This window comes from Mauremys reevesii, linkage group 4 (assembly GCF_016161935.1).
Source record: "Mauremys reevesii isolate NIE-2019 linkage group 4, ASM1616193v1, whole genome shotgun sequence".
NCBI classification, from domain to species: domain Eukaryota; kingdom Metazoa; phylum Chordata; order Testudines; family Geoemydidae; genus Mauremys; species Mauremys reevesii.
In genome coordinates, this window is record NC_052626.1 from 62,298,957 (window position 1) to 62,326,396 (window position 27,440).

Sequence of the window (27,440 nt, forward strand, 5' to 3'; positions counted from 1 at the left end):
CTTTTCATAGCTGTAACTAAGAATTGAAAGGTAGCTGGCAAAATGATATAATAAATGAAGAGCATTCTGCCTATGCCATTGAAATCATTTCAAACCTGAATCTTTTCGTAGTCTGTATTTCCCCATATGCAAAGAGTAAAACATGTACCTCTAGTCTGAATGTGTTTTATTTCCAATTAAGAAACAAACAACAAAAGTACATATATAGATTTCCATGATAGAGTGAGCAACTGTTGCTGACTCTGTTACGTACCGAGTCTGACCTGAAACATACAATTATGGCTGTCTCACAACTGTCCTTGTCACCAGCAGGAAGACTTCTCTACGTTTAAAGGTGCAGAACACACACACAAAAACAAGATTACATCATATCCTTTCAAGTGCATACCTACTGCATAACCACTACAGTATGTGAAAATGATGGCCCACTTCTCTTCATCCAATATTCAAGTAGTTCCGATTGACTGCCCCCCAACACTGTTTCTCTGAGGGAACAGACTTGTTTTTTGCTCCCACCCATGTCCAGAAAAGTCTTCTGGATGAGCTAGAAGTATCCTGTCCATCCTGCCTGAGCATGAGCAAAACACACTCCCATTCTCACTGTCAGTTCTGATTCACTGGCTCTGGGTTGTAAATAGGTAGCAAGAGTATGAGCCCATTAGCTGCAGCTAGAAAATGCCTGGGGTTTCCTTAGAGGCTGCGGCAAGGCCAGATGAACACCTCAGCCATGTTGTCTAGTGCTAGCACTGTCTGCAGGAATAGTTCATGAATGATCTAGCTGCTGCAGGATTGTGGGAAGGTTGTCACAAGCAACTATCAACCCACAAAATGTTTCTAAGATAGGTGAGAGAGAGAGGAACCACCCAGGGCAGCCCCCTAGAAGACCATTTATAGCAAGGGTTGTGGCTACCTACCACCTCCCAAAGATCAGGGAGAAGTTGAAGGGCCATCCAGCTCCAAAATAAGTTAGACTGGTGGGGAGAGGTATTTTAGGCCACTTGGGGAAGGGGAAGGAAGGTGTTTCTACCTGAAGGCTGGGCAAGTTGAACACTTGGGACCCACATATTTCTAGTCAATATTTGGTCACACAAACAACGTATCTTGAAAATCACTATCAAAGTTGCACATTCCTAATAATCTTCATGCTGCCTTATGCATGGCAACCTATGAAAAGATACACCTTGAACTACTCCTTTAATAATGTGTTATTTAAAAATTTGCGTGGCAGTGAAAATTAGTTGTAACAAAAATCACTGAACCTTGTGATATTGTTTATGGACAGTGACGACTTTACAGATTTTTTTTAAGAATGCCAAAGAGTCATCAAACTGAAGTGCTGAGGGCAGCAGAGAGAGCCAATTGAAAATAACAGAGACAAGAGATAAATAATCAGATCAACGATGACAGACTCTTCTCCTGTGTGTCCACGACAATGAAATAGTGCCAGCAAAATGGATTAGCTATGTGCTATAAAGACTCCAATTCACAAAGCAGCATTTCTGGCAGAAAACAAAGCACAATTACTGACTTTTTAAAAGGATGATTTAGACACAGTTATATTTTTGTGTGAGCATGTTAAAATACTTTTTAATGGGTTGTATATTTTAACAACATGATAAGGTGCACTTCTTTAACTTAAAATAAATGTATATCTGTGGATAAACTGATAAGGTAAGAAAATCTAAAATTTAACCTTGATGGTGTGAAGTTTGGTTGCAATTGAACCATCTGTAAAGTCTTGGTCATGATGTGATTTAGAAAACTCTGTTTATTTGAACCTTCACTTAACTGGGATGAACTGGAGTCCATGGAGGCATGACGATGAGGCTACTATTAGATATATAACATTAGCAAGCCATCAGAAGGCTTTGGTCTCTCTACATAGTAGAAGACACAAGAAATAGAATCCCAGGAGATTAAGTCTACTGGATAGTGACTATTTTATTTGCTGTTTCCTCCATTCCACTACTGTGCGCAAGGCCCAAACAATCAAGTTTTCATTATTCAGGATATTGTAGTCAATCATTTTCACCGGATTGTCAAAATTCTCTTTACTGAATGAGTGCTCCCTTATAGTATATGGGAGCTTGCTGTTTCCTCCGTTCCACTGCTGTGCGCAAGGCCTGAATAATCAAGTTTTCATTATTCAGGATATTGTAGTCAGTCATTTTCACCAGATTGTCAAAATTCTCTTCACTGAATGAGAGCTCCCTTGTAGTATATGGGGAAAGGCGACTGGAGACATCAACTTTCCCCTCCTCCATCTCTGTGGGGCTGCGTTCCACACCTAAGAAAAAAATGTTGCAAGTTTTACCAATGAAACATTACTGCAGTTTGGAGCTTATATCAATTAACAAGAGAATAATTGGCCAGGGAGGGAGATTTCTCTCTAGCGAGATAGCTTGCAAAGTTAATTGCCATAGGGATGTACAAGTATCTCTAGCAAAATCAAGTTTTTCAATCTCTACATCACCACTCTCCAGAACTGGTGAAAACCAGATTGCTGATAGGGTCAGGATGGGGAAGAACCCATTGTAACAACACTTACTACAGGTCAGCCCTCTGAGTATCATTTACAGGGAACCTACATGACCTGCATATCTGCTTCCCCAATCAAGAAAGAAAGATGCCTCAATGGTAGTGAGCAAAAACAAAATGGAATACTGAGAGCCGGAGAAAATGTAAAAGACGGGTGGCCACTCAAAAATGTATTATAATTAGTGAAAGAATGACCCAGCCAACACAGGCTAGCCATACTGAAGGGAAAACGATGACCCATTCAGTGAGCAGATTGTTGATACCGTTGACTAATATATGCTGGCTATCATATATACATCTATTAATAATAGTATTAGTAAGTGTTCAGCACAAATATCATTAAGCACAAATATAGCATTATATGGCCTAAATTGGCCTATGATTTTTATATAATGCTGCTCACTTATGCTAAGTATCTCATAACCCGTTGCATCCCCTGAAGTAAGTTTTGGCTTGAGCAATTAAGAAAGCTGTCAAGATCAGGACAGATGAGTGCTTTACCATGGCAACAGAAAGTCTATTACTCTCGCAGGCCTGTATTGCAATGTCCCAAAGAAAAGAGGACAAGACATATGATTCTTCTACCCTAGTACAAACCTAGGAGGTGTCTTCATGCCTGTTGGTGCCTGAAATGCAGGTGTTCAGAACAGAGAGAGAAGTACATCATAGTACCAGAAAAACAAGGTAGAAAGCTGATCGTTTAAATCCCGTCTCAGATGATGTACACAATATCTTTTGCTTGTAAACCGGCAGGGTATAAAAACATGGCTCATGAGGTGTAACTTTGGGAGCACACCTTCTGCGTAAAATGAATGTAACACTGCTGCACAAGATGGCTTCTCTGAGAGTGGTATCACATAGAACCTTTTTCCTGTACTATATTATTATTGAGTTATAGCAATAAACCTGACCGACATTGGTTATTTGGTCTCTTGAGTATATTTCATAACAAACTGAAGTGTGGTCAAGCAATTGACTATACAATTTATCAACAATGCAGAAAGCAAAGTTCTCAACCCGTCAAGACCCAAGTGTATGACACATGCCTTTAAATGTGTGTAAAAAACCCCAAAACCAGTAGATGTCAATGAAGCTTGTAGTGGTTCTGGGCTTCGCTTCAACAATATAATGTTTCTCAGACCCTCCATTTTAAGGATTTGCATTTTTTATTAAGTTAATTTTCATTTATATACAGCAAGACAACATTGTGTGTGTGAGATCAAAATAATTGTGTGGCTAAAATGAGCACTGTGCCTTTAATGATGGATGGTTCAGTGGCATTGACTCAGGGAAAATGGTAATTCTTGTCCGTGGAAAAGCTGATCATATTGAAATAAGAAAGGAGGATACAGCCAACAGAGAGTTATCAGATATGAAATGGGCAGGACAGGCTGATCAGGGAGATAACATTACTGTCTGCTGATAACTTACCAGGAGCTTTGTATTTTCTGAAAGTGTCATTTACTAATGGGAAAAAAAGCACTATAGGAGCTCTTGGATTCTCAGCATCTTCAAACAGATAGCACTCCTTTAGATTTTTCCGGTCTTCATCACTCATCTCGATTCTGGGGAATGGGATTCTCTGCTCCGAGAAGTACTTCGCAATTAGGTCCAGAGGCTGAATCATCACAGAACAAAGATTTTAGAACTCAAAGAAGGGACAAAGACCAGGATTTCCTGAAACACAGTAACCAATGTTAAACTGCCTTTCTATACCTCAAGGGTTACACAGGAATTCCTACGGGAACACATGAAGTTGGAGAAAGACTACATCATAGAATACTGATGTTGCAGTTTATTTTGCTCCCTGTAGCACTTTAAACAAAATGAGGAAGCAGTTACAATAGTATAGATTCCACAGGCAGATGAAAACTAAAGTATTAATTTAAATCTACTACGGAGTAAGAGGATTCGTTAAATAGATTTTGAAATGGAACATCAGAGAGAAAAGCACAAAGAGTATATGTATCTTTCTAAGATATTTATATGGGCCCCATCACGAAAGTATCCGAGCACCTTACAATCTTTAATGTATTTAGCTTTACATCCCCCCTCTGAGGTAGGGAAGTGCAATTATCCCCATCTTCACAGATCAGAGGATGAAGCACAGAAAAGCTAAGTGACCTATCCAATGTCACACAAAGTCTGTGGGGAAGCAGGGAATTGAACCTGGACTTCCCAAAGCCTGGGCTAGTGCTCCAACTACCAGTCCACCCTTCATTGGGATAATTTGTAACATGCAAAATTAGTTAATGAAAGACCTTGTAGAAATTTGAGTCCAAAAGGTATTGAATTGTCCCATCTACCAGAGTCAGCTGCCAGAAAACCTCATATCATCTAATCAAAAAGGAAGTAATAGCCATGTAATTACATGTAATTTTGTGATGAACACTGTCGCTATTAGAACTAGTCAGAAAACTGAAATTTTTCCTGTAAGCAATTTTGAACGACAAAAAAAATAATCTTCATCTTAAATATTTTAGAAAAAAAAGAAAACAGTTTTTTCTTCAGAAACATTTTTGAACTGATTAAAAGTGACATTTTTTGTTTCAAATCAACATTTCAAAATGAAACATTTTTCATTTCATTTAGACAACTTCACTCCTATGTCACAATGGAACTCTCCACAATAAGAGTAAAGCTGGTCTGTGCAGGAGATATAACCTTCTCCAGAGGTGATCTGAGACAGTGAAAAGAACTCCCCCACAAAGGACCATCAAAAACCTCATCACTTTCCACTCCAAGTGCAAGGGGAATTTCGTTGATCTTGCCTCCTCTAACAGGAATACAAATCAACAGGTACATTTATTTAACAACCATCACCTACCAAACAAGACACACCATGCACTTCTCCCTCTGGGGAGAAAATGAGAGAACAAACAGCATGTGACAGATGTGTAGTCACATTGCTTAATGCAATACTGGAAGGCACTCAGATATTATGGTAATGAGCACAATATGAAAACCTATATAGAATAGAACTTAAAATGTTATTTTGTTTCAAGTTTTTGAGTTTCAGAAACCCAAAATGAAACATTTTAAGTCCAAAATTAAAACTGTCATTTCAAGTCACCATTTTGAAATAAAATGTTGGGTTTTTAGGGTTTTTTATAAACCAAAAAGTTGAAATGACACAACTGTGTAAGTTGCAATAAAATGAAAAAATGAGTTTAATTTCAAAATGTTGATTTGTCATTTGAGATTTAATGTAGGAAAATCTAATTTTTGTCGGAATTGACATTTCCCCCCACAAAAAAATCAGTTTCAACACAACTGTACTTTTTGGTAGGTATATTTTCTTCACAAGAAATTTTTATCAGCCTTAATAATTATTTTTTCTTATTGTGTGTGTCTGCCAATTACTTTTCCTAGTTTTACTAGAAAATTACTGAGGAACACTGAGAATTGCTTCATAAATTATCTTCCGTGAATTTGTTGGAATAATATAGATTCATAGATTTTTAAGGGCAATTATCATCTATTATCTGACCTCCTGCATAACACAGGCCATAGGACTTCCCTGAATTAAGTCCTGCTTCAAGTACAATACACAGAACAGAAAGATTGATCAAACACCTCTATTTTTCAGCATTATTATTAACAATTCTACCATTTTGAACTAGTAATGGACCAATGCCATTGTTAGCATTTCTTGTCAGATCAGCCATTGACAGATTTAGTAATTAAAACAGAGAATTAGAAGCATAGATAGTGTCAATTAAATAGAGAATTTAGGCCACAGTTTCTAAGACAAGGAGGTGTGCCATTGTCGAACTAGTAGTGCAAACTAAATGAAGTTTCATTCTTCTGGAATCAATTTCCTCTTCTACTATTGGAAAGTTAGTAATTTTGGCCACAAGCGCCGGCTTCTAATTTTCCCCAGGGACGCTCAATCTGTGCTCAGCCCCAGGTGATAGTGATGGGGCTCACTCCACCCATCCCCCCAAAGCCCCATCCCACCTCTTCCCTCCCCCGCTCCCCACCCCCCCACCTATTCTCCCCCCCCTCCCCGAGCACGCCCCATCCCCGCACCTCCCAGCGCCTCCTGCATGTGGTGGAACAGCTGTTCCTCAGCATGCAAGAGGCGCTGGGAGGGAGGGGAGGAGTTGATCAGTGGGCTGGAGTGGGTGGTAGGGGGGAGCTTGGCTGCTAGTGTGTGCTAAGAAGCAGCAGCTAATTTTTCTTCATGGATACTCCAGCCCTGGAGCACCCACAGAATTGGTGCCTATGATTTTGGCTACTAAATACTAAACGCTTTGAGGCAAATGGCCATAATGGAAAAACCAAAGGATAATTTGACTCTTCTCACCAATGTCTGTGATCCTCCACTGTAATTTAAATGCAGGATGACGTCCACTTTCCTCTGAGGTATCAAGAGTGGTGGGTAACTGGTATTGATAAAAAATCCAGTATCTGCCAGGGATAGAGGGTGCTGTGCTGTTTCAATTAGTTTGTTAGGGTAAGTGTCTATCACAGTGTCTGAAATACAAACATGTCCTGTTATAACTACCATAAGAATAGATGAGCTGCTTCCCTGATGAATAATGATAAATGGGTCAAAGAGAAGAAAGGAGAATTCTGCCCCTACCCCATTGCAACCTCACATTGTTTTCAGCCTTTTTGTCTATCTATTTTGCCCTTCCCCACAACTTTGCAGTCACTGTGCCTGGTGACATGCAACCCAACAAAAAATTAACCGAGCTCAGGGCCGGCTCCAGGCACCAGCATTCCAAGCTGGTGCTTGGGGCGGCAATGTGCAAGGGGTGGCAGTCCCTGTTGTTTTGCCCCCAAGCAGCACACCGAATTGCCGCCATGGACGGCGGGGGCAGTCCGTGTGCCCTTAGGGCGGCAGGCGCGTTTCCGCTGTGGCAGCAATTCAGTAGCAGCTTCTATGTTTAGCTGTCCGCGGTGGCTTCAACTAAACATAGAAGCTGCCACCAAATTGCCGCCGCCGCGGAAATACACCTGCCGCCCTAAGTGCACATGGACTGCCCCCGCCGTCCGCAGTGGCAATTCGGTGTGCTGCTTGGGGAGGCGAAAACTGTAGATCCGGCCCTGACTGAGACCCAACAAAGCAATTTCATTATGAACATTCAGCCCTGTACAAGCCAACAGACTGAACTTTAGTTCAAACTTCAGTGCTAGAGGAAGGGGAGGTGGAATTTAAACATGAAATCCACATATTCTCCACAGCACGTAGCTCTCCTCAGTGCATTCCAAACCATCTCAAAATATACCACTGCAAATCATGCTTTATTACTGTGCCTTTCCATGTAGAAAAATGCTCATTCTCCAGGTACTCATTGTGCATCTGGAAACCCCTTAGGAAATTGGGGAATTCTGCAATTGTTGGGCGCCCTGTTAAGACATCTCGGAAAGCAGTAGAAAGGGCGCCTGCGGGAGTCAACAGGCGAGTCTCTGTCTCATGAGGCTTTATGTGCAGAACAGGATCTTCCTCTGCAGAAAGAGAGAAAAAAATCTAAAATTCTTAGTTTGTCTAGATTAATTTGGGGATGGGGAGTTCTCTGCAGCAATAAAGAATAATAATTAATAATAATAATAATAATAATGCAATCATTCATAAATTGAATTTCTGGAACAACCCATAAAAAGGATAATTGTAATAAGCTACGGCCTCGAATCCAAATAAAACTCAGAGTGGGAGCAAAATGATAAAGAAACCCCACAAAAACTCAGTACATTAAATGAACTACTACCCACAAATAAAACATTAAGTCTACAATTAAAACCTAATATTTTAGACTTAACTAGAATGGTGTCCCATTTGTAATTTGGTGCAGAGGTGCCAACTTTCTGATTTCTCGGGGGGTGCTCAACTCCCACTCTGCTCCAGACCCCGTCCCCTCTTCACCCCTTCCCCCAAGTCCCCACCCCTGCCCGCCTCTTCCTGCCTCTTCTCACCCCGTTCCACCCCTCTGCTGAATGTGCCCCACCCTTGCTCCGCCTCTTCCTGCCCCTGCTCCGCTCTCCCTCCCCAGCACCTCCTGCTCACTGCTGAACAGCTAATCCACGTCCGGGAGGTGCTGGGATGAAGGGAGAGGAACAGATTGGCAGGGCCCACCGGCAGGTGGGAGGAGCTGATCAGCAGGGCCCATTGGGAGTACTGAGCACCCACTATTTTTTTCTGTGGGTGCTCCAGCCCCAGAGTTCCCATGGAGTTGATGCCTATGATTTGGTGTATGGTGCAGGGAATAGTATGCAGAGTCAAGGGCCCTCTATGAAGACAACACTGCTCCCTCAACTTTTGAGGTGGTAATTTGGCGATTACCCTTGAATATTTTTCCTATGTCCTTTGCATCTCCCTTACTCAAGGCAAAGCAGCTCCTAAATCAAGCAAAGAGATCGCTTTACAACAATAGAAGATCCTGCTAACCCCTTTCCTGCCCTTCCCCCTCTGACTATGCTATCTTTGCAGTAAGGCTTTAAAATCCCTTCAAAATTAGTAGCAAAGAATCCTGTGGCACTTTATAGACTAACAGACATTTTGCAGCATGAGCTTTCGTGGGTATGGTATTCACCCACGAAAGCTCATGCTGCAAAACGTCTGTTAGTCTATAAGGTGCCACAGGATTCTTTGCTGCTTTTACAGAACCAGACTAACACAGCTACCCCTCTGATACTTTACAATGAGTGTGTATTATTTATACGTCAAACAAATATGGAGTACCAAGTACAGGAAAACAAAAACAAGTGAATGAGATAAAAAAAAAGATAAACCACCCACCAATGTCTTTTACTCGGTCTCTAGTCCATCTGTACCAGAAGTCCTCTGAATCAAAGGCTAAATTCCAGAAGTACATCACATCCAAGGAAAATATACCACTCCACATGCCTGTAAAGTGGAAGAGATTCAGTGGAAACTAATTTGATGAAGTCTTGGAAGCATTTTAACTAAAAACTGCCTTTTGTCCTACCCCTTGAACATTTCCTTCCAAATTGTATAGACATCTTTGTGGGCATAGTTCCAATACTGCAGACACTTACACATATGCTTACACTTCTTTGCATGAGTATTCCCATTGAAATCAAGTGTTTGCAAGACTGGAGCCTATCTGAGCTACTGTTATAACTACTTCAGCTGTAGGAGCTTTAAATGCTATCTAGTTCCAAGTTAAGTCAGACTCAGAAAATGTTAAATTGTTTAACTACATAAGGTAGCAGTTTTCAAGTTATCTTCCCATCTCAGCTTTGCAGCTTCTCCATATTTCGTCAGAAAAACATAGATATTTTGTTCCTTTTTTAATATCTCACTTTCTCTCTCCCTTTGCTATTATTATTTAATTTTGAATAACATTATTAGCTCTCTGAAGATTGCATTAAAAAGCTGGTTTGTATTCTACTGTCTCAGAACATTACTGTTCTGTTTAATGATGTTGATGTTTATTAGGCTACATTTCAATGCTATGTTGTTAAATGCATCAGAATTCAAATAAGTGCCAAGTGGAAAAGAATAGAATAAGTAAAAACATTCTGTTTCATTTTTGGTCAAAATCTTGTTTTGATGAACATTTTCTCAGAAGCTACAGTTAAAAGTTAGCAATTGGACTATGCTGCAAAGTACACCCTAGCAGCCCCACCCAAACTTGACAACAAGGGTTGGGCGTGGGTCAAGTCAGATACGAAAACAACTGAAAATTCTCGGCTCAGGTTATGTTTGGATTAGGCTTTAAAATTATGCCCAAGTAGACCTAAGTCCGCAGAGGGCAATGCTGTAACGAGAGGACACCCTGCTTCACATTACCATGCCAGACCTCCTGAATCCAACCCTACTGCCATTGTGTCTCCTTTCATCCTTCCCTCCCGGGGACTGTGCAGCAGCTGCAGGAAGCAAAACTCTGCCCTTCTGCCCTGCAGGCAGCTCCACACTTGGCTCACCTGAGCAGGCTCCCCATTGTCTGTGTGGCAGCATCCACAGGAGGTGGTGTGGGAAGCCAGGGGCTCACCCAGTGCTGCTGGGGCCCTGGGCAGGGAAGCCAAAGTGTGGAGCCATCACAGATGGGGCACAATGCCGGGGAGCCTGGCAGCCACTGAAAGACTGAAACTGAAGCAGCTCCAGCTACTACCACCATCCTCACCCTGGGCACAGCTACAACGGGTGCAGTAGCTGTTGGCTCTGCAGGCAATGGCACCACTTGCCCCCTCCCATTCTCTCCCACACCTTCTCCACCCCCATTACACACAAGCCCCTTGCAACCCAACCCAACTGCAACAGGACTGAACTGCAAGAGTTAGGTTCAGGTCGGGTATGAAAACAACTCAACGATCTCTAGCTTGGGTCAGGTTCAAATTTGTTGTGGTCTGGTCAGTTTCAAGTCAGGCTTTAAAACTGAAAAGGGCTGAATTCCAAATAATTGTGATATAAAAGGTAGCAAATGCCAATGTTGGACAAATCAACTCAAGTAAAGGTGTATAGACTCTAGCAGCTGCCCTATGTTTGTGAGTTGCCTGGTTTCATAGCACAGTTCAACCAAACATACAACAGGTTTAGTTACACTAGGACAATTCAAATTCACATGGAAAATCATTATCTGTTAGTGATATAGGTGGTACCATACGTAGATTTCTGGCAGGTGATTCCACACCAGTGTCACCAGTGATAGATCACTTGCTCTCCAATGCCTAGATATACACCCAGCTGTATTTTTATTACGTTAACATTTAATCTAGATAATCGTCACCTTCCATGTAGCAAATCCGGCTTTCTGGGAACTTCTTCATCAGCCTTCCCATGAAAAATTCACTTCCAAAATCTTCTGAGCGAATAAATGCTCCATATTTCCAGAATCCCACCTCATAGGGAGTGAACTCCAACCATTCTATAGCGAGAGCAACAAAAAGGGCTTTTACTGCAGTGCTAGACTGTGGGGAAAGACACTCATATCATATGACTAGAAAAAAATCAAGTGGAATACACCTTCCAGCATCAACTTCTTTGTGTATAATTCTAATTTAAAAACCATCAGATTTTGTAACTAGCTATATTTCTATTCAATACTGGTTGCAACACCAATAAGCCTAGAAAGCAAATTTTCCTCATACAGCAGCAGGGGATGGTCCCTCCATGTACGGACTGAGGTCCATTAATACAGCAATTTGGGGGTGGAAGGAGCTTGGACTGAACAAAGCCATTAGTACTCAGCTATAGTTGTTCATCTATAATGTTTTATATAGGTCAAATTCCCATTGGAAAATCATGCTCTAAGAGTCTTTTAAGTGCCTATGCTCCAACAATGAACAGTACAGAACAAACAAAGGAACAGTCCTATTCTGATTTGGATGACATAATTAAATCTATACCCTGCGAAGACAAGCTCATACTTCTGGGAGACTAGAATGCCAGAGTTGGAAAAGATAGTGAGGTTTGGAATGCTGTAATAAAGAGCAATGGAGTCAGAAAAATAAACAGCAATGGTGTGCTGAGCATGAGTTTGTTATTATCAACACAATCTTCAGGCAAGCCAACAGACATAAAAACTCTTGGATGCATCCAAGATCAAAGCACTGTCACCTGATTGATTATGCCATGATAAGGCAAAGAGGCGTCAGGGTCATCAAGATCACCAGAACTTGCAAGGGACAAACTGTTGAGCTGGCCACGGGATGATCAGAGCCATTTTTAATTTACATGCTGTTCAGCGAAACAATGCTGAACAAGATTAAATCAAAATTGAACCAAGCAAAGCTGAGACATCCATTTCATCAACAAAAACTAAGGGAAAACTTAGAGGAATCGACTCAAAAAAGTGGAATATATTCAAATCAGCCATGCTTCAAGCCTCAGAAGAAACTCTACGCAAAAATCAAAGATAGCACCAGGATTGGTGATATTAAAGACGTGTTTATGTCTTGGCACATAGACAAAGAATCAACATCAAAGAAAGATACGTTCAAATATCCGCAAGCCAAGGATCAAAGACAGCTTTATGTTCTACAGGATAACTGGTTGGAAAAGAAAGCAGAAAAATACAGCAATATGCCAATTCTAAGACCACAAAGTTGTTTTGGGAGTTCCTGAAGACCATTTATGGCCCATTGAAATCCAGACTAGCTCCTTTAAAGAGTTCAGATGGATCTACCTTAATCGAGGACAAGAGGCATCTCTGAAAAATAAGTGTAGAACTTCACTGAACTACTCAACCACCCCTCTATGGGCAACCAACAGGTGCTAGAGGAACCAACCTAGTACCCCAAATATGAAGAAACTGACCAGCCATCTATCACTGAGGAAGTGAAAAAAGCTGTCGAACAAATGAAGTCAGGTAAATCACCAGATTAAGAGAGCATCCCAGCTGAAATCTTTGAACTTGCAGGTCCCAAAACTGTCAGCTATCTATACAAAATCATTAAGAATATCTGGGAAGCCAAGGAAATTCCTCAGGACTTCAAATATACAATCCTAGTTAATCTTTACAACAATAAAGGCTACAAATCTGACTGAGGTAACTACCAGGATATCTCCATGCTATCTATTGATAGTAAAATCCTTGCTTGCATTTTTCTCAGTCAGCTTGTGGAAACAGTATCACAGAAGTTTCTATCAGAGACCCAGTGTGAATTTGGAGCACCACAGGCCTGATATTTGTTGTGAGGCAGATTCAGGAAAAATGCACTGAGCAAAACATTGAACTGTATGCTGTCTTTGTTGATCTAAACAATTTGTTTTGACAAGATGGGTAGAAATGGCCTCTGGAAAATTCTAGAGGGATAGGTTATGTTATCAGAATGGGCAATGACAGTCTCCCAAAAAAAAAAAAGCTCTCTGTGGTGAGCTGACACTTGGAAAATGCAGGAAGGGCGGTCAACAAAAACACTTCAAAGACATCCTTAGGCAGAAACGGACCTAATGCAGCATAAATTGTTACAACTTTGAAGACATAGCCAAGGAGAGACCTGAATGGAGAGCAACTATCAGTAAAGGTTGTAAATACTTTAAGGAAGACAGATGAAAAAAAAATTTTTTTAAAGGACCAAGCATCATACCAAGTCTTCAGTGGGAACTTCTGTATTCCTGTGTGACATGTGTTCATGCTCCTCACAGATGTGAACTATACAGCCACATGACAACACACGTGATGCTGTGATGTCACCATCAGATACAACAGACATACATTATAGCTGAGGTAAAAGTTATTTCCTCCAGGCCAACACTGTTAAGAAGCCCAGTACTTCTATTTGCTTTCTCTCCTCTTGACTATTCATACTAAGGAAGCATAGTTAAATCAATAATAAATGAGATGTATATTTGATTGGCATTGCACCCACAGGTTCACCGGTTTATCTTGGACTTCCTGATTTTTGTAGTGAGGATAAACTCTGAACTTGACATGTCCTGTGCTAGAAATGAACTTTCATTTCTGGTCCAGGTCAGAACTCAAAAGACCACATGCACCAAACAAAAACATTTAACGTTATTTTTTAAACCTGTATCCACAGTTTTTTGAACTTTAAAAAAAGGGTTAGTTTGGGGCTAGGGACAAAGGGTTATAATGTTAGTGGAACTGGTTTATCACATACTCTAAAATCTTACCATTACCTCTAAAATCTTGCGCACTATAGCTGTTTTTGAGGTTGATAGCCATGTAAATGGGCAGCGGATTCTGGCCCTCATTGATTGCCTGTCGCTGATCCGAGAGTTTATGGTTATCTTTCTGTTTTTGAAGGAAAATAATAAGAAAAAATGGATGTGCATTTGAATTTTTATTATGTAACATCTGAACTTCAGCCAGGTTTTCTTTTATGTTCTCAACTCATTGGGCTGTGTACAAATGTTTCTCTAGGCTATTCCAAACTTCCCAAAAGTCCTAGGAACAGCAGCAATTCTTTGATGCTTACATGTTATTAAGAAATGTGGTCAGTTTGATTGTAGATTCAAACAAGCACAGAGAGGGAATTCATGGGAAGAGACAGGTGACTAGAGTGCAGCAGGGACTGGAGCTGTCTAAGTTATGATCATCTTAGGCAGGTTATGCTGCAATGTTCCAGATAGATAAGTGCTGAGGTATGCATTATACTGGATCTGATGCATTAAACTTCTTTGCTTGTAAAAAGAAATTATTAGGAAATAATCTATTTTGGTTGGGTTTCAAATACTGTTATTTCTAAACAAAAAATTTTTCAACCTTGTTAATGGCACTCATCCTAATGTGACATTGCCTGAAGTTTTAAAAACATTTTGGAGTTATTCCAGCACCAAATGATTTAATAAATCCATGCTTTACTTCCTTAGCTGTTCTAAAATTCTTTAGATATGCATATATAACAGTAAGACCTGTCCAATATTTAGCAAATATATTTGACAAATTTCACCATTTTCCATCCAAAAAATGCATTTGTCAAATACTTTTTTAAAAACAGATTTAACTAGTTGCATAGCTGATCTAATACCATTTGGCAAATACATTTCTCAATGAGTACAAGTGAAATCCATACAATAATACATTCAAACACATACAAAACAAGTGGTCTGTGATGTAACTAGGATTTATGTCACCTTCTTGAAACCAATTTTACAGTGTCAATTTAGTTTTTAACCAAAAATGAATGTTCGAGCATATGCAATGTGCAAATAGGTATCTGAATTACAAAATGAATCCCAGGGATTCAGATTTTTAAAGACAAAAAGTGGCAGCCAAAGGCTGGCATGTTGGAATTTCTTGGCTCGAACAGTTTAAAGTGCCATGGTACCCATAGGTCTGCCACATTTTTAAAGTGAGAACAGTGTTTATATTTGAATATATAGTTTATCTATTTGCAAAAAAAGATCCTAACAAATTCTTTGCCTCAATAACCCTACAGTGTTGTTGGCTAGGCATCCCTTTCCGTGTTTATTTTCTGCTCATTCTTAGCGATAGAAGTTCATCAGGTCTCTGAAAAGAATGGTATATTCAATACCTCATCATGTAGCATGTATTCAACCATGAGCCCCCACAAGTCTATAAAAGATGTGTTGTGTCCTTGTTGGCGCCGCTCTTTCAGCTCGTTGTAATAGTACTTCAGACGGTCCAAAGTAAAACCCTTAATCTTGCATTTGGTCACTTGCTTCCGAGCGTTATTGATTGCTTCCTCCAGATACTTCTGTGACCAATTAGCATCTTCGTACAAGTTTGCCATAGTCCTGAGGAAGGGAGATAGGATATTAAACAGTAAGGGTAGGCCTACACTGGAGATGGAGATATAATTTCCAGCTTGGGCAGACATACTAGCACTTACTTTTATTGAGACAGCCTGCTAAAAATAGCAGTGTAGCTGAGGCTGCATGGCAGTGGGATGGGATAGCTGCCCTGAGTACACACCTAGGGTTTCAGATGGGATTGCTCTCATGTTGGCTAGCCCATCCCGCTGTCATGGCTACACTGGTAATTTTAATATGCTAAAGCTAGCGCGGGTATGTCTATCCAAACTGCAAATTACACCTCCAACTCCACTGTAGGAGGAAATGGTCAGTGTGCATGGCCAGGATGTAAAATCCCACCCCTTCATCTTCCTGTCTCCAATCCTATCCCAAAGACAAGATTCAGTATGATGGATCTAGGGTATAATTGACATAATACAGAAAGGTAATAGACATTTAAATAAATATACATTCTTAACAGTGATTTGAACTCTGCTTCTGAGATCTAAGACACACACAGTATCCATTAGGTGGCACAGGCAATTGGTCAGTGTGACTGCCCACCGCTTAGCTTATGGTATTTTTGTTCTCAGTGGATACATAGGGAAATATGTGGGCTTATTTTTTATCTGTAAAGTGTCACACAAACCAACAGTGTTATATAACTAATAAATAAATAATAGTGGCATGCAGAAAGATCAAATAAAATCGTTGCTCATTGTCCAGCTTACCATGTAGTGCCCGATAAACCGGTTATGTAAGAAACACTGTCCAAGATATTCAGTTTCTGAAGACCCAACAGGCTGCCATACATTGCTGTTAATGATCTGGTCCCACCCCCTGTTGTCGTGATTGCCACCACCGGCACCTGCTCAACACACAGAGGAGAAGACAGGTGAAAAACAACTGAATGTCAGAGATAAGAAATGATTTGGTATGAAGGATAGAAATGGTAAAGGCATGGATAATACCAATATAAAATGATGTCAGTTTGTGAGCAATTACATGATTTATGTTAACTACTTCCATTCCTATCTCCTAACTGCTGGGACAGTGAAAGCTCGCATTCTGTTGCTTCAGATGTGTTTGTTTGTTTTTATTATACAATTGGAGACCAACTCACTATATTAGAATTCACCTAATGTGCATCATCTGGAAGTCAGCATAAAAATATAGGCATTGCCCTACCAGAACTGCTTTTTAATCCATGATTCTGGCTCTGACACTGGTCAGGGCTTCAGAAAAATGCACAAACACCTTATAATAAGTGGAATTGTGCAGTACAATATCATGGGGGTGCTTCCTGACCCCAATCTGATCATTACTTGATGTCCTCCTTAATCTTACTAAGCCATTTACTTCCATAACATCCTGTGACAGTGAGTTGTATGGCTGATTATATGTTGTATAGAAAGATATGTTCATCTGCCTATTTAAATTTGTTATCTTTTAATTTCATCATGTGCTCTGCTGTTCTTTTGTCATGGAAAAGAGTAAATGAGTAGAGCTGGGTGGGAAACAGTTTTCCCATCCCCCAAGAATTTTTGAGAGGGCAACAATTTTTGCAAATCAGTACCCCACCCTCCCACCCAAAAATCAGATTGCATTAATGGAAACATTTTCTTTCAGCAACATTGGTTTTGTTTTGATTTTGACCTTTGCAAAAAAAATCGTTAATTTTTTTTAGTGTAACTTGCCTAAAAGTTCCAAATGACTTTTTATTTTGAACTAAAAAATAAAGTCAGCCAAAGATCCCCATTACAACAGACATTCCCACCCTGCCTCCATCATTCAAACTACCTCCACTCAGCAATTGCAGACACTTCTTTAGTGTCTACTACAAACCTCTTGCCTGACAACCATCCTCCCTTCCTTGATACAAATGAGCAGTACAAAAGGAAACTGTAACTCATAACATCAGGGGACTGTAGAGAGGCTGTAAAGACATACATCACCTGACGTGCTCTGCCCCACCTCGCTCACCATACTGCTCTGGCAGCTCCTATGCTCCCAGTCTCTCTGTCCAGACATCTGGACCAGCCCTTGGGAGGTAACAGGAGGGAAAGGACTCCTGCCCTGCATGGAGCAGGGGGTGGAGGTGGGTGGCTGGGACCCAGTACTCTGGACATCCTCAAACTTTTGCCTGGGGATGTGTGGGAGGGAGGAGGCACTGGCAGGCTGTACAACTCCTAGACTCGTTTCTCCCGCCAGTGGCCAGCATCTGTCCAGGGAGTGTCATCTCTGTTCAAAGCTACCAATAAATACAGCCTAATATGTCTGATTAATCCTGGAGCCACTCATTGCACTCCTTGAAAGCAAATAACCCACTGCTTACTTCTAAGGCTTCCTGGCTACTCGGAAGATGTACTGCTCCTGTAAGAAAAATGCCACCAGCTGAACGCAGCACTACGATTGGAAAGAGGAGAGGGGGGATACCCACAATTCAGTTCCACATACTTCATGGTCCTGCAGGTCCTCCTCTAGCTGGAGCACTTTCTTCACAGCAGCAGCAACATACTTCTTCCTTTTACACAGGAAATCCTGCTCCTCTGTGCATAAGTCAAACCCAAAGCGCACGTCCATGTCTTTTGGCCTGAAACACAAACCACAGCAAATGTCATCTTCTTTGATTCCCATCCATCAGCTCAGCAATGACAAAAAATGTATGTACATATATTATTACTTAGGACCTATATAGAGCAGACAATCAATAAACTCCATCATCAGACTTACACGACAGGCTATTTCCACACCTGTATATAGACTGAGCAATGTAAAAAAGAGGGTGATATTTCTATTACCGGCACATGAGGAGCAACAATGTGGACAAAGGATAGGTCCCAGCATGCTTCAGGTTTCTTGCAAAAGGAGTCACAAAGGAAAGTGTGACAATTTGGCAATTTTTCATCTGAAGGGTGATTTTTGAACTCTTAGTATTCTTTCTGTGTCAATCTATTTCTCACCAAACCACCCTGAAAAATTCAAATAGCACTCCGAGTTTATAGTTTCATCTTTTGGTTTTTGCCCTTGCAATGAGGTTGTGTACAAAGTAAATGTTTAGTGTTCCTGTTAAACTGAATTCTGCAACACAACCTTAATTGTGATACAGTTACCACTGCACCACCTGGTCAAATTCTGTCCTCAGCTAACTCATGAAACCCCATTGACTTGTGTGCAGTTGTACAGGTGTAGTTCTAAGTATAATTTGCTTCTATTAGAAAACAGATGGATAACCCCACTCTGTGTGCACTTCTTACATTGGTAATGAACAAGTATGCTGGGCAAGGTCGATGTTCTATCTTCATTTGTTTATATTACATTAGCACCCAAAATGTGGTAGGTGTTGCCTAGAGATATGCATGGAGAGCTTGCAATCTAAGGCACAGATCCTGCAAGACCTCCCCTCCCAAGTAGACCTCCGTGGCCATTTGGGCTAATCTAAGTGTCTGTCCCTGCAAACACGTAAGCACATGGACAATTCCAATGAATTTCCTCACATGAGTAAAATTAAGCATGTGCTTAAGTGTTTGCAGAATTGGGACTTAAAAGACAAAAACACAGATTGTGATTCATATCTGTGTGTTTGTCTTCAAAAACTCCTACAGGATAGAATGTCAGAATTTCACAAGAGGCTTTGGTCACATTACCCTCTGGTGGTTGCAAACTTACACAGGATATTAGCTGAAATGATAGTTCATGAGTATGTATATTTCATGGAAAAAGAACAGGCGTACTTGTGGCACCTTATAGACTAACAAATTTATTTGAGCATAAGCTTTCGTGGGCTACAGCCCACTTCATCAGATGCCACAAGTACTCCTGTTCTTTTTGCAGATACAGACTAATATGGCTGCTACTCTGAAACCTATGTTTCATGGGTGACTACTATAATTTTCCATTCCCAGCCACTTTTGCAAAGCACACATCATTCACTTACCAAGTTTAATCTTTAAAAACAAAGTCATTTTAATGATTTTCTGAATGTAAAAATGTGTCTGAATATTTTCAGAATGGTAGGGGAAAAAACCCTCACACCCCAAAAAAATCCCAAACAGCTGTATCTATTTTCTTCAGACTTTCTAATAAAGTTCACTTCTGGACTGAGATTAAGCACATAGCTCTTTCTCCTTTCTAGAAAGTGGAAGAGTATAGTTCATGTGGTCCTTTTTCTTTGTAAACTACAGTACTGTCAAGAGCTGAAAAACTTTTTTAAGGCTGCAGTGACATATTCTTTACCATGTCTTCTCTGATCAAGTCTGACTAAATAATATTCTATAAGATATTGAAGTTATAGCCAGACAGGAAACACTTTTCCCATCCTGCAAAAAACCTTAAGATTTTGAAAAAAAATTCCCATCTTGAATCAGGATGAAAAGTCAGAATCTCAAAAATTTCCACAAAACAAAATCTGAAAAAATTTCAGTTGAAGAACTTTGTTTTAATAATTCTGAAACATTTTGTTTAGATTTTTGACCTTAAAAAAAACATTTTTACAGTACTATAATTAGCTTGAATTTTTAAACAAAAAGACACTTCAGCCTGGAAAACTGGAATTTTTCATTAAGAAAATGTTGAAATGAAACATTTCAATAATTTCAAACCTTTTTAAAAAAAAATTCAAGTCAGAAAGTTTGCTGAAACTGAAACTTTCCATGAGAAAGGGTCCATTTCAATGAATTGACATTTTCCAGTGAAATAACATTTCATCAAAAATTCCCAACCAGCTCTAATTACAATATTACATGTAATATTAGTTTTACCTTGCAAGATTATTGGTTCATCTGAGGAGAAGGGAAGCATCAGTCAGTGTGTGTCTAAATTTCAGATTGCTGGCTAACCTCTGTTTTATGAGCCCCATGAAAACAATGACCATACTGGGCCAGACTTGCTCGTGCAGATGGAATCTTTGTTTAGCCAGCCACAGAAAGATTTCTCCAATACAAGAGGATTCTCCAGTGGCATTGAGCCACCCTGGCAGTGCCTAAGCCACTCTCTCCCCTTGTCTAGAGCAGAGGACATGGAAAGGAGAAGTGGGGGGTCACCAAAAAATCCTTGCAACCCAGTGATTCCCAACAGCCACAAGCTCCTGCAGGCCATTGGCACCTGGGGTCTGACCTAGCTTAGAGCAGCACCAGCATTGGGAGACCACATAGGTGACAGTCAGCTTTCCACCCTGCCCACACCTTGTGCTGGAAGACTTTCACCTGGACTCCATAATCTGGCCAATTGCGTGTTATAATACACACAACATGTGCTCTTTTATGTTTGGTTGGCTTGTAAAGTGTAATTATTCCCCTCCAAAAGCAACTGCAGAAATGGCAGCACGGGATTCCATGTTTACTGTTTCAGTGATTCCATATCAAATGTGCTAAGTTTACAAGTAAAAAGTTTTTTCCCTGACTTCTGGCCCTACAAATTCCACCTGAAAGTCAAGCTGTGTTCTTTTTTACTTGTGCATCAGACCCAGTAATAAAGGTTCTGTCAGCCAAATTGTGCCTCGGTTATATCAGTGCAACCTCATTGTCTTCACATAATGCTTTCAGTGATGCCTGTGCAGATACAACTGGTTGAATCTCAGTTAACATTTCCTTTGATGATGCATGAGAAGCAATGGAACCCTTCTCACTTTCAGGGCTATGTGTTTTGTAACACCTCTGAAGGACAAAAGTTTTGTCTTTCACTTGCCAGCATAGACAATGCCTAAGAACCAAGATAAGAAATCTTACCAGCCTTTTGCCTTCACATGCAAGTCAGATGTTTTGTCCTGGAAATTTAGAAAGTAGATAAATTACCATCATATTTTTAAACCTTCCTTTCTCTTAGTTTTAGAGTGAGTTTTGCCTGCTCTCCAATTAGCAATATCTGAAACGTCTAACTATAGTATATGCTCAAATAACTGCAAATGTATTTTCAGATAATGGAAAAATGCACATGTTCAATGGATAAAGTAATAAGTGGAACAGTCTCATGTTCTGTTTGGAGGTTTATTGTGGCAGGATGTTAGTAATAGAATGCAATATTAATTGTTAGTTTAATAAAATACCATGTGTTAGATAGAATATAGTGGGAGAAGTATTATCAATAAATTGTGATTGTCTTCAGTATAATGAAGAAAATCAACACCGAAGGAACATCTGATTGTAATTAAACAATGTACACTGAAAATTCATTTTTTCACCAACAATAATGAAAAGGCATTACCCCCATTTTTTATAAATGCATTCTGGTATGTGTGTGACAGAGGGATTTGTAGTCTTATAGGTCATTTAAGTATAGAATCTTAAGGTTGTAGGTTTCAAATGATTATCAGGACAAAAAAAATGATTGTTGCTATTTGGCACTTTAATAATAAGTATGATGTTTTTTGAGCAATTTTTATAAACCTACATAATCAGCTACACTTTGCACAACAATTATGATGTTAATAACTTTCTCACATTAGTAAAAATTTAAACATACACCTCTACCCCAATATAACGCTGTCCTTGGGAGCCAAAAAATCTTACCGCATTATAGGTGAAACTGCGTTATATCGAACTTGCTTTGATCTGCCAGGGTGCGCAGCCCCACGCCCCCAGAGCTCTGCTTTACCACATTATATCCGAATTCATGTTATATCAGGTCGCGTTATGTCAGAGTAGAGGTGTAGTTAAAATATTTATTCCAAAAGATTTGCAGCACTCACCATTGCTATTGTTATTTTCTTTTGCAAAGGGAGTGAATTTAGAGGCAGAGGCAGGGATTCTTCTTTATCTGAGGTCGGCTGAATTAAAAGAAAAGTGGAAATGGTGGTGATTTATCACAAGGAGAAAGGGGCTAACCCTCCCCAAAACACATGAATTAGACTGATGTTGCTGTTTACATTCTACTCCAAATGATATTTTCATTAAGGCTAATGATTACATACACCAAAGTCATGCATCTTCTTTGGCAGTGTAACATCCAGTTTTGTTTGGTTATTCTTTACGTAGTGAAACACAATGGAATCTCTATTCCTGAGGCTGGAGTCAGCATCCAATGAAATCTTCTGGGTTTCTTCATAGGATCCTTTGACTGTAAGTGTGAGTTCTTCCTCTAAAGACAAAAGACAGTGAACAAGGAGAACCTTAACAGTAGTTGCCCAGAAATAAACTTTTCATGATTTATACACTATATTCACTGAGGAGTTCTTTGCATTGTCCTCATAATAGTGGTTGCTTAGTAAATCTAGAGACTGCCCCAAAAAGATACTAAAAATCCCATCTATCTAAAATCCCATAACAAATATTCAGGTAAATGAGGATTCAAATAATTCAGTGAGTCACTGAGTAAGTGCTTTAATTGGAGGACTCTAACCAAGATTTAGATTAGAAGGAATTTCAGATTAAAGGGGTTTTTTGGATAAATACGATTCAAACTGGATATGGGAGCCATTTATTCACTGCCATTCTATTCTGATACGCATTGTACTTTATGCCATACTCCTTATAAAAGCCAAAGGTCCTAATTGCAATTCAAATAGACTGATTCATCAGTGTCTTTCTGTGATAACTGCTCAGTAGAAATGGTGGGGGACATGGATAAGCATTTATGTCGCACTCCCTGTCAGTACCCGGCCCAGGGAAGCTAATGATCCAACCAGTGGACCAAATTCAGTGATGAATCCTGGTCACATGCCACCTGAGGCACATTGCGCATACGCTAACAAGCGGCAGCAATGGTGTTGTTACCGCTGAAACGATCTTTCCATTCAGTGGCGCCAATTCAGATATTTCTTGGAGGTGGGATGGGGGGAAAATTCCACTCCTTCCTACCCTGTCAGGGACCCTGTTCTGGCCCCCATTCTCACAGAGTCCCTAGGTCTCCTCGGCCAGAAAGTACCCTGTCTCTAATCCACACAGCACACGAGCCAAGCCAGTACTGCCAGGGGTGAAGTTCTCTGCAGACTCCCCTGCACTCCACAGTACAGAAACAGACTTCCCACAGCCCCTGCCTCACAGACCCTGGGGCGGGGGAGTCCTGGAGCCCCCCACAGTGCCCCCCTTCCTCCCGTGCGGTGGGACTGTATAGAGCACCCAAATGGCTAGGGACGGCCCTGGGCAGGACCATCCCTGACAGGTGTTTGTCCAATCTGTTCTTAATAACCTCCAATGATGGGGATTCCACAGCCTCCCTTGGAAGCCTAGTCCAGCGCTTAACTACCCTTACAGTTGGCAAGTGGCTCCTAATATCTAATCAAAATCTCCCAAAGTGCAGATTAAGCCCATTACTTCTTGTCCTACTGTCAGTGAGCAGGGAGAACAACTGAACACAGTCCCCTTTATAAAGCCCTTAATAATGGATTACTCATTTTCTAACTTTGATTATAACTACTGAATCATAACATATAAACAGCCAGTTAATGAAGCAATAACCTCACTTGTGGATTGTTGCTTTAGCTTCTTTGCCTGCCCATTAACTTCCAAACAGGAAACTTCACGTGACTGTAACAGAGATGACCAAATAAATGACAAAGGGTGACACAGATCGAGTTCTAAGTGAGTCACATTGTTCTCCATTAACTCCTCTGGTTGATTAAGCAGTGACAACAAAGGGAATCATATCTAGTCCTTAGATGGGGGGATGGTGACTGTGACATTGTTTCCATGTTGGGGAGTATAAAGGAGGAGAAAATAGGCGCGTCTTTCAAGGATGAACAGAAAAGTAATGTACGCTTCAAGGGAGGGGGAATAATGGAATGGAAAACTATTCAGATAACAGGGGTTTTTTAAGAGAGAATAGCTTGAGGGAAGCTGCTTGTGTGTGTTTTTATCACTTTGAATAATCAAGCACTAACCACTTCAGGGAACAACATAGGAGTAGTGGCTAGGGAAATTCTCACACTTGCATTAGAAGGTGGGAATACTGGGTGCTCACAGCTGTACCACTTTCAGACTTTAGAAGAAGGTGACACTCTGCTAGAGTAGAAGAGAGTTCACAGCTATCCCAGTTCCAGACTGTCTCTCCATAGGAGTGTGTGGTTCGAGCACTGGACAGCGCATTTTCCTAGTGCTAGCAGTAATACCAGTACTTGTTGTGTGGGACAGGAAAGATCTCAGGAAATAAAAAGATTACCACTAGTATTCCATTAGTAATGATGTTTTCAGGACGGTCCAGACTAAAAAACAAAATTAAAAATACAAATGTCAAGATTAGAATTATTTAAATGACTAAGTATATCAGACACAGACTTTTCCCCTCAACTTTTATATTGCTCACTTAACGTTTTTTTAAACTCATAGATGTCCCAGAAGTGGGACTAGCACTAGAAGCCAGTTCTAGTATATGGGTATTGTGCAAGTTTCCATGCACTTCTTTAACAGTGAAAAACAGAAGTTAACCTTTAAAGCCCCTGATATTCCAGCCCTGGCACTGTGCCAAGCAGAAGCTGTGCACTGTGTCAAAGCATGAAGCAATTTCTTATATACTCCATACCTAAACTGTGAAGAGTTTGAGATCATTAAATCTGTCTGAATAGTTCAAACCCAGGCCTCCATAAATGAAAACTGGATGCATTCCATACTAGCACAATGAGGGGAGAATTTTCTACACTCATTTTACAGGTGAACTGCAAAATGGAAATGAAACTCAAAATAATACCAGATTTTTGTTTGTGTGTGTGTGTGTGTGTGTGTGTGTCCCTCTCTGATAAATCAGGCAATTCCTGATCTATTCAAGACATCATATAATGCATTATTCTTTGATATTACAGTTGCAAACTCACATTGCAGCCCATGTAACTCATGTTATTAGTGAGGTATGGAACATAGTCATAATAACTTAGAGTCAGATCCTCAAGTTCATGTACATTGTTGCTCCATTGTCTTAAATGACTTCCACCAGTTGCAAATCTGGCCCTTAAGTATTAAATATGTAAATATGCTACCCAATGGAGCTATATAGGGAACATGAGCATATAAAACCAGAGATGGATGGCATGTTATTCTGGAGGGTGTGTGGAGATGTCACAACCTGCACCCTACACATTCACAGTTACACAAAGCTGATTCCAGGAAATGGACACCAAAGCTCCTGATATTTGGTTCCTGTGTTAGTAATTAAACTTGTAGTTAGACAGATACTGTCATTACAGTTCTTGCTACAGGCAGGGGTGGGCGATTATGTTGTGTTTAATAAATACAAGATAAGATGGATTCCTAGATAAATATGTACTTTTTGAACTTTTTCACAGGAAGACCTGGCCTCCCTGTTTTTCAATAGTTGCCACACTCAGCTCAGTGGCCTCTTGATTCATGAGCCCGCTGTGGACCTGATTCTGTTCTCAGAGACACTAGTATAAATCTGGAGTATGTGTTCTGAAGAATATGAAGTTACAATGGTGTAAAACCTGGGTGAGCGCAGGATCAGGCTATAAGTCTGGGTTTTCATGTCACCAGCCTCTCATCTCCTGAAAATACCATGTTCACGGGACAGTGGAAAAGAATCACAGATTCTAACACTATATTGGAATAAGGAAACAATTATGAGCCTCAAAGCTACTTTGTCTGTCCCTCTCCTTCACTTTCAAGCTTCTGTCAAGAACCTTCCCCAGTCCCACCATTATGCCTGACTTCCTGCTTCGGATTTAAAGAAACAATATACATAAAGCTTCAGAAGCCACCATCCCCTGTGCCTGTTGCTCTGATTTCCTTCTGCAGGACCCAAAACAGCTAACTAATGGAATCAGCTGCTCTTAGCACAGTAGGGGAAACTTCTAGAAATAATATACCAGAGTTAAAGCAACTAAGGACCGTTTATTTACTAAAAATTGCAAAAAACATGCTTTCACCTTTTGTGATTATCTTTTAACATTGACATTTTACACAACTTTTTGTACATCTATTTACATTTATTTCTTCTATTTTACATGTTTTTAAAAAATATTTTCCTTCACATTTCCAAACGAGGGAGGGAGTGTGTGTGACATGAAAGCCTTTGGAGGGGGACTGAAGGGCCTTCTGCTGCAGTTCCTAGAAGACTGAAGCACCTCCTCAAGTTGAGACATCTGAAAGACAGACATAAGGAAGAAAGAATGTCAAGAGTCAACAACCCATTGGGCCCTCTAGGTCCCCGCAACCTCTTTATACACTGACAGTACCTTTTGGTTTGCCAGGATCTGCCACAAGTCCTTGTCTGCCCCTTGGTATCAGGGCCTGGGCTATATTAGATCACGGAGAATGGGAATATTGGCCAAGCCAAGCCACCCAGCTAGCCTGGATCCTATCCCTTCAGCCCTTCTCACAGGGTCGCCCCGTTTCTGGGTCCTACCAGCGGAAACATGAAAGAGAAAGGAAACATGAATATTGATTAAACACAGTTTAATACACAACAAAAATCAACACAAAAGGCACAAAACAACCACCTAAATAAAAATAACTTACCTCTTCAGTCATTGCTACCCAGGGACAAGCAGTTGTCACCCACACACAGGCCTGGGTTATGGGCCCACAGGCAGTGGGCAATGTGTCTGCCATGGTTTGGCTCAGCTGTTGGTGCAGAGGCAGTCTGCAGGTAGGTGCATGTGCAGCTACTTGGGCAGGTCAGAACCAAAGTATCTGGTTCTTGGACCATACTATTAATATTGATACTAAGAAGTGGGGCTCTCTAGTGACAGGTATACACCTGTCAGACTGCAGGTAGTGGTGTAAGGAGTGGAGGCAGAAGGCTAAAGAAGGTTTTCATCACAGTCACAGAAACTAAACAACCAAAATATTTTCTTCCCCTTTAAATCAAAGTGCATTGGAATAAATGC

The 27,440-nt window shown here is 40.5% G+C and overlaps 1 protein-coding gene across 1 annotated transcript in view; it reads right to left on the bottom strand.

Moving 5' to 3' along the window:
* Positions 1–1,961: 1,961 nt before the first annotated feature.
* Positions 1,962–27,440, bottom strand: part of LOC120404503 (cytosolic phospholipase A2 epsilon-like) — a 37,165-nt gene continuing 11,686 nt past the window's right edge. The window contains exons 6-20 of the mRNA XM_039537198.1: positions 24,764–24,806; positions 24,069–24,132; positions 22,578–22,744; positions 22,356–22,433; positions 21,397–21,434; positions 18,128–18,263; positions 16,402–16,538; positions 15,451–15,673; positions 14,093–14,207; positions 11,238–11,375; positions 9,284–9,391; positions 7,804–7,995; positions 6,848–7,017; positions 3,970–4,156; positions 1,962–2,287 (exon numbers count right to left, since the gene is read on the bottom strand). Of these exons, the coding sequence (XP_039393132.1) occupies positions 2,052–2,287; positions 3,970–4,156; positions 6,848–7,017; positions 7,804–7,995; positions 9,284–9,391; positions 11,238–11,375; positions 14,093–14,207; positions 15,451–15,673; positions 16,402–16,538; positions 18,128–18,263; positions 21,397–21,434; positions 22,356–22,433; positions 22,578–22,744; positions 24,069–24,132; positions 24,764–24,806 (2,032 nt within the window). The 3' untranslated portion in view covers positions 1,962–2,051. The remainder of the gene's footprint in view (positions 2,288–3,969; positions 4,157–6,847; positions 7,018–7,803; positions 7,996–9,283; positions 9,392–11,237; positions 11,376–14,092; positions 14,208–15,450; positions 15,674–16,401; positions 16,539–18,127; positions 18,264–21,396; positions 21,435–22,355; positions 22,434–22,577; positions 22,745–24,068; positions 24,133–24,763; positions 24,807–27,440) is intronic.